Source organism: Limulus polyphemus, unplaced genomic scaffold (genome assembly GCF_000517525.1).
Source record: "Limulus polyphemus unplaced genomic scaffold, Limulus_polyphemus-2.1.2 Scaffold1248, whole genome shotgun sequence".
Taxonomy (NCBI): Eukaryota; Metazoa; Arthropoda; class Merostomata; order Xiphosura; family Limulidae; genus Limulus; species Limulus polyphemus.
The window spans coordinates 188,003-199,781 of NW_013666858.1; the positions used below are offsets into that span (position 1 = coordinate 188,003).

The 11,779-nt window shown below is 35.3% G+C and overlaps 1 protein-coding gene across 1 annotated transcript in view; it reads left to right on the forward strand.

Moving 5' to 3' along the window:
• The first annotated feature begins 329 nt into the window (after window positions 1-329).
• The window catches only part of LOC106462781 (matrix metalloproteinase-2-like), a 109,654-nt gene continuing 98,204 nt past the window's right edge, over window positions 330-11,779 (forward strand). The window contains exon 1 of the mRNA XM_013922743.2: window positions 330-844. Coding sequence (XP_013778197.1) covers window positions 563-844 — 282 coding nt within the window. The 5' untranslated portion in view covers window positions 330-562. The remainder of the gene's footprint in view (window positions 845-11,779) is intronic.

Here is an 11,779-nt window from a genome sequence, read left to right on the forward strand (position 1 = left end):
CAAATCAAATAATGGAAGTTAATAATATCACTAAAGCTAACTGAGACTGAAAATTATCTAGTAATTTTGACATAGTAAATGATGCTATTTCATCTTTAAAATGTTTAACTGTGCTTTTGTCCAGCTTGTTCTTTAAAGCAAGTGACTAAAACAATTGTAAACTTAAAGCAGCTGCTAAACTGTTACAGCTTCGGAAGTATTAAGGCGAGACCACAGCAAAAAGACTGGTTACTGCTCACGGCTTTCGTGCGCACTGGGTTGCTCGTAAACTGAGCTACTTAACAGCCTTTGTTGTGTGAATAGGATCATATGAGTACAGTGCTTGCAGTTCATGCGCCGACTTCCTCGCACAGCCATGACATACGAACAGTCTCTCACAAACATCACATGCTTAGCCAGTGAGGCTCAACTGCATCGCATGAAAAGGGCTTGATTTTTCCCCACACTACTATCGTTGCACTCTCTCCTGCATAACACCAGCCCATGTGCGAGTGAGAGCACAATAGGACTGCTCACGAAAAAAATATCACTGAAGAAACTCGTGAATCATTCCGGCGAGAGCATGCAGCTAAACTCCGCCATGGTAACAAACTCCTTCAGTGGAGAAGATCTTGTCGGGCGGCAAATTTTGGATTTAGATTGTACAGAAAGTCCTAGAGTTGACAAGTGCCGAATGCACCAGGAGTCGCTGCTTAGAATAAAATATACTCACAACGATAAAGTGATACGATTGTGTGTTTTTGAATGGCTAGTAACTCTATTTGTTTGTTTCACCTTGGTGTTCTCAGCCTGTGAAGCTTGGCCCACTAAGCAGCGGACGTCTTTATCAGAAGTTCAAATTGTAGTAAGTAACTTGTAAAGTGTCTGTAATATAGGGTTTTCATTCCCATTTTACCTTGTTCATCTGTTTGTAATATTGGTTTTTCTCGGAACTTAAAGTTATAAAATATCATACATTTTATCAAATTGAGTAACGAGTTTTAACTAAGACTTTATTGTACCATATTTTTGATAAGCACACTGATGTTATATGTCAAAACTCTTGATATTACAGGAAATACGTTACTCTTGAATTTTAGAGTCACTGCTAGATATAATTTTCAAACGTTTTGTATTATAAATTGCACAAACCATTACATATATATAACAAAGTACCGTAAATTTCCAAATTAAACACCTAAAGACTTAGTGAAGCATCAGTCAGTCTGGGCTCTAAGCCTATCGATTGTGGTGTTGCTAGGCGACGAGTAAGCATTAATTAATAAGACCGTCTTAGTTGGCTGCTTCGATAACGTTCACCGTTTTTATAATTCATATTAACTAAAGGTTACAGCTAATTTAAAAATAATTCGTTTTCATTACTTATGCCCCAATTATGTTCTTATAGACCACGACATTTTTTAAAAATTAATTTCACACTTCTAAATATTGAGATAATAAGGACCAAACAATACGATCATGTTACTATATATTTATAATATTCACGTGGAAATTTGACGATTTGATCTTTCGTGCTATGTCGTGACTCATAATTAAAAGTCATGTAAAAAGGAGTTAGGGAATAAATTCTGGTGGATTTCCCAATTTGTTTTTAACATCCATGCGTGAATATGCTATAATTAATATTCAATTCTTTATAAAATACCTCAGTCCACTAACTGTCAGCTGTTAATTGGAGGGTTACACGTTACAACTTTTCAGCTTTTAAACTGGCAGAGCATGAAATTAAGAGATAAGTTGACTTAAAAGTCGCACTTGTTGGACAAAATAATAATAGTGTATTACATCTAATCATAGGTTGCAATAAAACACATTACTTCTTGACGTGAAACGTTTATGTCAAGTAATGAATACACTGGTTAGGAACAAAAAAGTTATTTAACATTTTCATCATCATCATGAGTGAAATCTGAAATGTGATGATAACTTAGTTCGGATGAAACCAAGTCAAATAATATTTGAAAAAGTTAATTAAAATTCTGCGTTGTAGTTTCTTTCAATATAATGTAAAAAAAAATTATTATTATTATTATTACTACATAACAAATACTAAATTCTGTATTTTGGCTCGTAGATTACTGAACGAGTAAAGTTAATATTGGTTCAAGTTATCCTTTCTTTTTTGTGAGGACGAATGTATGTCACTCTACAGACAACATGCCAATTTTAAGATGACCTATTGTCGATGATTTTATATTTACTCTATATTACTTGCTATTAGATAATGACACTGTAGTAGAACTTGATTTGGGGTTTTGCAACTTTTCATTTCGCTTATTTAAGTAACGTCACAAGATTGACAAGTCTTTTAAGTTCTCAAACCCCGAGTTGCAAGGACGCCATTGTTGTCAGTTGACTTAGCTATCACTATAACGACCTAGGGTAGCTAACTCAGGCAGTAGGTTTTTGAAGGTTGTGGACAGTGATATCTTGTTCAGGATGTGGGTTGAAGGTTGATATTGTGTCATCTTGTTCAGGGCATGGGTTGAAGGCTGTAACAATCATGCAATCTATGACCTGAACTAGATATGATTGTTACAGCCTTCAACCCATGCTCTGAACTAGATAGGCTGTTATAGTGATAGCTTTTGCAGGATGTAGATTGAAGGTTCTGACAGTAATATATAGTTAAGGACGTAAGTTGGAGATCGTTATGGTGATATCTTGTTCAGGGCATAGTTGGAGATTGTTATAGTGATATCTTGTTCAGGGCATAGTTGGAGATTGTTATAATGATATCTTGTTTAGGTCTTGGGTTGTTGCAGGCTGTTATAGTAATATCTACTTCAGACTATATGTTGCAGGGTTTTATAGTGATATCTTGTTCAGGTCATAGTTGGAGATTGTTATAGTGATATCTTGTTTAGGTCTTGGGTTGTTGCAGGCTGTTATAGGAATATCTACTTCAGGCTGTATGTTGCAGGGTTTTATAGTGATATCTTGTTCAGGTCATAGTTGGAGATTGTTATAGTGATATCTTGTTTAGGTCTTGGGTTTTTGCAGGCTGTTATAGTAACATCTACTTCAGGCTGTATGTTGCAGGGTTTTATAGTGATATCATATTCGGGGGTGGGTTGAAAAATGTCCCTGGAACACAGTCTTGTCTCTGCGAACATAATTTAACTGGGGAGAAGCTTTGTAATAATTACAAATAAACATCTCTTACAAATAATAAAAGAACTACAATCACCGTGAGAGCCCGAATTTAAATTTAATTTGAGTGATTTTTGTATTTATTAAGTAATTACAGATTAGTTTTCCTTCGCTAATTCACTTGAAGCTGATGCTTGCTGTTTGTTCATCTATAAAAAACTCGATAAAAGATATGTTTCAAAGATACCAAGAGTTGCTCGAAACTGTATAATCAGGAATTTACGCCATGTTTAAGATGGCATGTGACTTTTTTTTGTGTTGTTTTACAATTCATTGGTGGAATTGATATTAATGAGTTTGTATGTTTTGTTGTTTTTTTAATTTAGCATTTCAAGAATTATCCAACATTTTACATAAAAATATAGAATTGCTAATATTTTGCCGAACCAATTACAACACACTGGAACCTTTTCCAATAAATATATATATATATTGAATGTTACTAGTCGTCAGGAATGTTGAGTACTATTTATTGATAGTAGTGACCCTTTAATAATCGTAAAAACAGTGGTCGTAATAAGGGACAACCGGAGGTGCCTACATGCTGAGGTCCGGGTTCCATGCTGGAGTTATGTGTAAGAAACTACATCCCTGTAGCTGTATTACTTCCAGTTACAATGTTATTTATGGTCTTCTACCACTTCGTTTCAAGGCCGAAATAGAATTGCCCTTTTGAACTCCCTACACAGGCACCTAACGAATCGAGGCAACTGTACCCGTCATAGAGTCCTCAGTTCGCCGCTTCCCGTACATCTTTCCAGACGGAAAACAAAAATATGAAGTTCTAGGCCTAAGTGTGACCGTTGCCATGTTTAGATTATCGTACACTCGTCGGCCAGTTCTCTTTTCCCCGACAAACATTCAGACCGGAAATAATGGAGGTCACTTTAATGATAGGCCGACGACTTCAACCATAACACTAACGCCATCTATACGGCGCCATTATGTCAATGGGAAGGGTAATAGCAGACTGAATGACCAAAGTTACATACATATCAGTGTATGTGAAAGTTTGTAAGCCATATTCAACTGTAACGCCTGTACTTCGTTATGTCACGATGATGAGTCATGCAAGTGACCTTCATGATTTACTTAGGTAGTCGATAATACGAATTTAGTACAAACTGTTTAACATTGTATCAATCTTGATATTTTTGTTTTTGAATCAGTATTGATTATTTGACTAGCTTAAATAAAATAAACGGTTTTCAAAAATAGAAAACTAAAGTGTAAGAAACTATAAACTTTAAATGTTCGTGTCTTTAAGAAAGCCTGAAAATTGAGACCATTTCTTCTCTGTGATGTATAACTCGAAGCCTTACATCAAACCAGCGATATGCGCTATATTGTTTTACACAAAGTAATCGCAAAAACTTTGAATTTTTGATCCAACAGTTTGTTTTGAACTATTGAATTATTTTTGATTTAAAAATTTGGTATGTTGTAGCAGTAGTTTAGCAGATACATTCCTCAAGAAAAGTGGGATAAATAAATCAGCCAAATGCTACAGCTTTTATTATGTAAAGTGCCTTGAGTTCACAAAACCGAATCCTACGAAATTCTGTACTGAGATGACCTTTACTAATACATGTCACTTACAACAATAGCTTTTCTTTGCGTTTTGCCTGATGTAACCTGGTGGTCAGGGCGCTCGACTCGCAATGTGCAAGTCGCAGTGTCGATATCCCTTACCGAACATGCACGCCCATTCAGCCGTGGGGTTGTTATAACGTCAACTCCACTATCCGTTAGTAAAAGAGTAACCCAGGAGTTGGCGGTGAGTGGTGTTGACTAGCTGCCTTCCCTGTAGTTTATCATTGCTAAGTTAGGGACGGCTAGCGCAGATAGCACTCAAATAGCTTTGCGCGAAATTCATAACAAACCAAACTCAACAAACACACTTTCGCGTATATGTGCATAACGCCTCCCAGTGGCAGAGCGACATGTATGCGGACTTATAACGCTAGAAACCGGGCTTCGATACCTGTGGTGGGCAAAGCACAGATAGCCCATCTCGTAGCTTCGTGCTTAACTTCAAACAACTATATGTGCACAAACAACTATTAACTGTTATATTGATTATTTATAATTAACATTAACAGTTTTAACGTGATATAATACAGTACTTTAATACTAAGATTATTTCTTTCTAAAAGATTATAATTAATATTCAAATGTATATTAGAGACAATGTTTGACACAGAAGTTAAAGTTTTCGTAAGTAATCCAACAGTTACGTTTTAAGAACTATGAACCTGAAACGGACTTTTGTAAAATTCAGGTCATACAAATTCTACACCACTTTAGAAGTCACAAATTCAACTTAATACATTTTAGCATACTTGACATTTATAAGGAATTACCAACTTTCTGAGTTAAGGTTTTTGCCTGATAAATTCTGAATTTTAGTCATTCATATCCCATTTTTTTTCCAAAATTGTTTACTAAAAGTAATTGAAGTTATATGTTTCTTTTTAATTTATAAAGTGAGCTGCGAAATGTGATGAATGCCGATAAATAAATAACGCAGCCATTATTTCAACGATGATATAAATGCTTGGATTAAATGTGTTATAGCGATTTCTGTTATTTGATGAGTTGTTTTTGATTATTCGGTCCACTTCATGAAAATGATTTATTTCTTCGACTAAACGTTTTACTATTTACTCGGTTTCACGAACTAAGTTTTACCAAGTGATAGGGCTAACTTGACAAATAACATGTCTCTTACTCTTCCTTGCTAACTTATCCGTTGTCTCTAGTAGTACTTTGTTATAACACAAAAACTAAAATTTTAAGGCGCTGCACTAACTAACACAAACTAAATAATCAATCAACAAAATTAACTTTCTACTCTAGCCTGTCTGGCATTTTTATATCATTCAAATCGTTTCTTATACTCTCAAAAAAGTACTAGTCACTGAGCTATATGTTTACCATGTGACGTTAAAATTCCCTCTGGCGAACGTCTAAAATTAAAGTATTAAAAACATAGACTACAAAAAATGTAAACACTGGAACCCCCAGTGGCACAGCGGTATGTCTGCGGAATTACAACGCTAGAAACCGGGTTTCGATACCCGTGGCGGGCAGAGCACAGATAGCCCTTGTGTAGCTTTGTGCATAATTAAAAACTAAACACTGGAAATTTTTACCCGTGAATTTACGCAATACACAAGATTTGGCGCCAATTGAGATTGCTGGCAAGTCTTTTTTTTTATGCAATTATTCTTATGGGGTATCATATGTTTGTTTGTTTTTTTGTTGTTCTTGTTTCTTTTCCCACTAAAATAACTAAAATTTAACAACTTGAATAAGCTGACATTTATTGATGAAGGTTTTTTCATTTAGAAAGTTGGCAAGTATGCCTTAGGTGCACTCACCAATGCACCTTTACATATTTTTGACTCATTGACTCAGTCTAAATAATCATTATACTTTTGCTGATAAACCAAGAAAACATCTGCTTGTGTAACATCTGACTTGCTGCATTTTCCATACATATATTTATTTTGCCCTCGAAGGTAATCTTAGTAACCGTCAGGTGTTTCCTGGTATTCTAAGCACAGCTGTCTTTGTGCAACTACCACGTGAAAATTTACTTATAATGGTCTTTAAGACGAACGAACTGCCAACCAAAATAATAATAATTTTCGTAATAAAGCAGCAAGTTAACGATCGTACAAGAGCTTTGTCCTGTCTTTAATTAGTTAAATTCACAATGTCTTGGACTTATGGATCTCTGTTGTGATCTTTCATACTGGTAATGTTCCCGCTTCTTCCGATTAACCATGATAGTAGAATTAGTTACGTCATCAACTGCATTCATTTCCACCAATTGTAACAATCGACACAAAACTTCTCGTGTTATTTAACTTTTTTACAAGAACAACTACTATGTTACTTCTAGTTACTTTTCACAACTTTCTGAACTTCATAAGACATAAATTAAGTTGTAAAATTGTATAAATAATTAAAAAAATTAAACCTAAGTTTTTATGAAACAAAAAGCCAAAAACAGTGAAAAACCTACTCATGCAAAAACACAAATTTTAAACAACAACAGCAACAAGATATATATATACCATTAAGCTCCCATTGAAAGAATATTGAAATGTTAAACCTAAATGACATTTTATGAACATGTAGACTAAAAGGCCAGGTCAGAGACCCCTAGAGTTCAGATATCGCTATCCTTAATTTTGAACTATTAACGGGAGGAAAGGCAGACAGCCAGAACTACCCGTCACTTCAAAGGGTTTTTCGGGCTCTTTGAACCGAATAGCAGGATTGACTGTCATATTTATAAAGAACTCATAGCCGAAAATGCAAAACATCTTGAATGACATCACGACTCGAACCCTTCGATCATCAGCCCAATTTGCTAACCACAAGGCTTTGTGCTGCCCAAAACTTTAATAACCGTTAAAGAGAGTTTTCCAAACAAACCGGAAACATCTTAATGATAATACTAAAAACTTTGTTCATGAATTCAGTTATTCAGGGTTAAGTAGAGAAGTTGGATTCATTCTACTCAATTATTTTCTTGTGTTACAGCATTACTGCACAAGAACAAGCTTAAAATACTTTTGAAGTTGATAATATGTGTGAAAAATGCATTGTTTGAATTCGCAATTTATTGTTTCATGTAGATAATAATTAACTTTTATGAATAGGTGTTCCGCTAGTTTATTTATTACTCGAACTTGTAAGCTTTATAGATTATAATTATAAGAACTTCAGAGTAAAAGTAAAGAAATGTGTATAATAATATATCAACGTCTTAGATTTTATAGGGCCGCGATTCTTTACGGTAGGTGCCTGTGATTTGTTGACGATAAATTTCAACAATAAACGGAAAGCACACAATCCACTTGTTTTAAAATAATGTATTCAAAGCAAGTCAAATGTATATACAAACATTCGTTCACAATTCATCACCACAACTGTATCTAGAGTTTTAAATAATTCTCTTTTATATCAAACATTTACACAAGCTAGTTCAGTTACTCTAGAACTTAATTGACAAGACAAATTATTCTTTTCTACACTACTATCACAATACAGTCGGTGATAAATTCACTTATGTTACCCTCTGGGTTACCTCAGTTGTATCGAGACCTTAAGATAAGTATATTTTATATCAAAAGACCACACAGACTGGTTCAGTTACTTTAGAACACAATTGACAAGACAAATTATTTTTCTCTACTCTCTTGTAACAATACAATCTGCGATTATTTTAAAAGTCGCCACTACACACTTTATGGCTAAACTTACAAACACAGTCTAGATCTATTTGACTGTATCTCTCACTAACTTGATCGCCCATATATATATATATATATTGCCCGACTGGGGCCTAGAATTTTCTACAAACTACGAGACGTTATGATGTGACAATACTCATTTAAGCAACGAGAAAAATTCTGAAGGATTGAGTAACATGACGTCAATTCACAACAATCGAACTACACAACCAATGATTCGTACACAGTTACACAAACAAGCCTGCGATAAATTATCGCTTCTAAAAGTACTAAGTTTAACACTCGCGCTTTATAACTATCTAAATCATAACTCTCGAATTAAATGTAAACGAAACAGTTGGGTATATCTAACACAACCACATCATATCTGTTACATTCAGTGCCGACAAGGCCATTCGACTGTTACCGGGCTCTTCAGCTGATACATAACAGACAAAGTATTGAATGAGACGCTATTTATATTAACAAACTACTCGAACAACTGTTTCGAAGTGACTTGGGTTAAGTTGGGACGTGTAATTTTTATCAGTTTTATTTATGGCACTAGCGAACAGAATTATGGTAAGGAATTTGAACACTATATTATTTATTTATGTTAGGACCATATATTATTTTAATATTATTTTTTTCTTTAATTGGCCTGTTCATTATTCAAAGGAATTGGCAAACCAGCAAACTAGTCTTCTTGATTTTTGGAGCGGTCCAAGCGACCACAACTTCAATGGGAGAAGATTAGTCTATAATAAATAATGTATCAACCACGCCATATCAGCTACTTCCAATTATATAATAATGGTTGGGGACGGCTTGATGGGTAATGAAGAAAAACTTTAATATAAGTTTAACATAACAGCAAATGTACAACGTTTCGACAAGGTTTTGTCATCATCAGGTACATGATGGGTTCCTCATCATCGAATTTCTACTTCCAGTTAGTTCTGTATATATAGATAAATAGTTTCAGTTAATTATTTATAAACTTTAATGTTAGACAAAGTTATTATATGTAAACAAAACATATCAAACGAAATTCAAGCTTTCTGGCAATATATATGCAATACTTATTTTCAAGTCATATTTATGATAATAATACCATGTTAGTAACATATGCGGGTGAGAATATATTTCATGCCAACGCTACCAGAATGCTCGTTTGCCGGTTCACTGTTTGACATTTGGTCGCCTCCCTCCCTCATAAGACATTATAACATTATTAATATAGGGCGTGGCGTAGCTGCCAACAGATAACTATCTGCATTCTACAGTATAAGTAAAACACCTAATGCTTGTGTTTTGTTTACCAGTATGGTGTTGAGAGGGAAGAGTGTTATTCGCCAAACGTGTTATAAACCTCCCGTTCTTTGTAAAAGTATTATTGTTTTTGGTTTAATAAAGGCTTGTATACATAGTAATCATTAGATCATATAGATAATACAACTTCATTAACAACCAACCTGAACAAAGTTAATAGGAATTTAAAAAGTGGGGAGGGGGTGAGGACTTGTAATAATTAGTGTTCTTCCTTCTTGGGAAATTAGGTTTTTGGTTTTATTTTTTCATCAGTTGAGAAAAGGTTAGATTGTATGACAATATATTCTGCGAGTCACTACATACCAAGTTTAATTAACTTATCTTTACTCGTTTTATCATAATTATATGTTAAACATCGACATTCGTGACCTCAGTTCTTAACATATCCAATGTCATCAGTATATATTATACATTAAAGTGATTTCTAGGTCTAAAAGAAGCCATGTGTGCTCTATTAGTGGCTATTTATCCATCAGTCTCAAAGCCAGCAATATATATATATATTGTTACGTCTCCGTTTGTTAATTAATTTTTCCGTAACTTCGTTCCGACGAAACTTTAGCGACACAAGTCCTTTCTTAAATAAAACTGGTTTATTTTTTCCGAATACAACTTTACGATACACTTAATTTCAACATTCGCGCTAAGACAAACGCTATAACAACGAACGTTAACTTCAACAATACTCTCTGACTGCAGATCAATTACACGCTACCTACACACATTGTCCCCTCACGTTGTGACCATCTTATATATACCAGACTACCCCAATCTAGTAAATTCTAGGGCATTCACGAAGGAACAGGATATTTCTAGAAAACGTGGCATGACACTAGTCACGTGACCTCGCTGACGCAACACTGCCCCTCCTTAGTATTGTTCGTCCCGAACAATAACCACATACAATAAACTAATAACAATAACTTAAAATGTACAGAATTACAAACACAGAATTACAATTCAACAAAGTCTCTTAATTTCACTGGACGTATCTTCTTCCGTAGTGGTCTCCGTCTCGTTGGCTTCTGATTCATATGGGGTTCATCTGCTTCATCAGGAAAAGTCCTATCGTCGATAACAGTCACATGAGTGGTAGTCACTTCATCAAAAGCTTCACCGTTTCCCTTCTCAAAACTGAGTAGAGTTTCTTCTTCGACAATGGCTTCTTCAGGTGACACCTCTTCAGCAGCGTCATTTGTTCCTTTGTTCACTTCGTCCCAACTGAAATGTCCTGGACTGTGATAACGCCAAAGCCTGTTGGCATGCACCACTTTTGGCTTACCTTGCCGACCACATTTTACCCGGAAAGTGACGTCTGAGAGACGATCCACTATGTCATATGGGCCTTCCCATGGAGAAGACAACTTAAGAGACTTTCCTTTGGTCTTCCTGGGATTATACAACCATACCTTGTCTCCTGGTTCAAAGCTGACTTCAGTAGATCTCTTATCATAAGTTAACTTCATCGAATCAGCAGACGTTTTCAAGTTTGAACGCACTTGATGGTGAATATCATCCGTCCTTTCCGATAACACTTTCACAAACTCTGACACATTCTCAGGCAACTCTACATAAGGTGGGCATCCCTTATGCTTGGGTCCCCTTTTAGCACTACATATACTGCATGTCCTGCACCATTCTTCTACATCTCGCCTCATACCTACCCAGTAAAATCTTTGTCGTAGGTGACTCAATGTCTTCTTAATTCCGAGATGTCCTCCTGTAAAAGTATCATGGGATTGACGCAGCACAACTTCCCGTAACCTTCTCGGTATAACCGTTTGCCAAGTCGTCAATTTCCCATCTGTATTTTCCCATCTCCGGACAAGAATACCATTTTCAAGCTTCAACTGGTCCCATTACGCCCAATAGTGCTTTGTCACAGGGCTTAGTACTAGACACCTTCTCCCAAGCAGGGTGCAAAACACTTGTTTTTAAAAAATCATTTTTTGGCTTCAAGTCTTTGTATTTCTCCTTTCTGCTTTGAAATCTATATTTGGTTCCACTTCATCATCATCAACTCTTTCAGTAGGCTTGACTTCAGC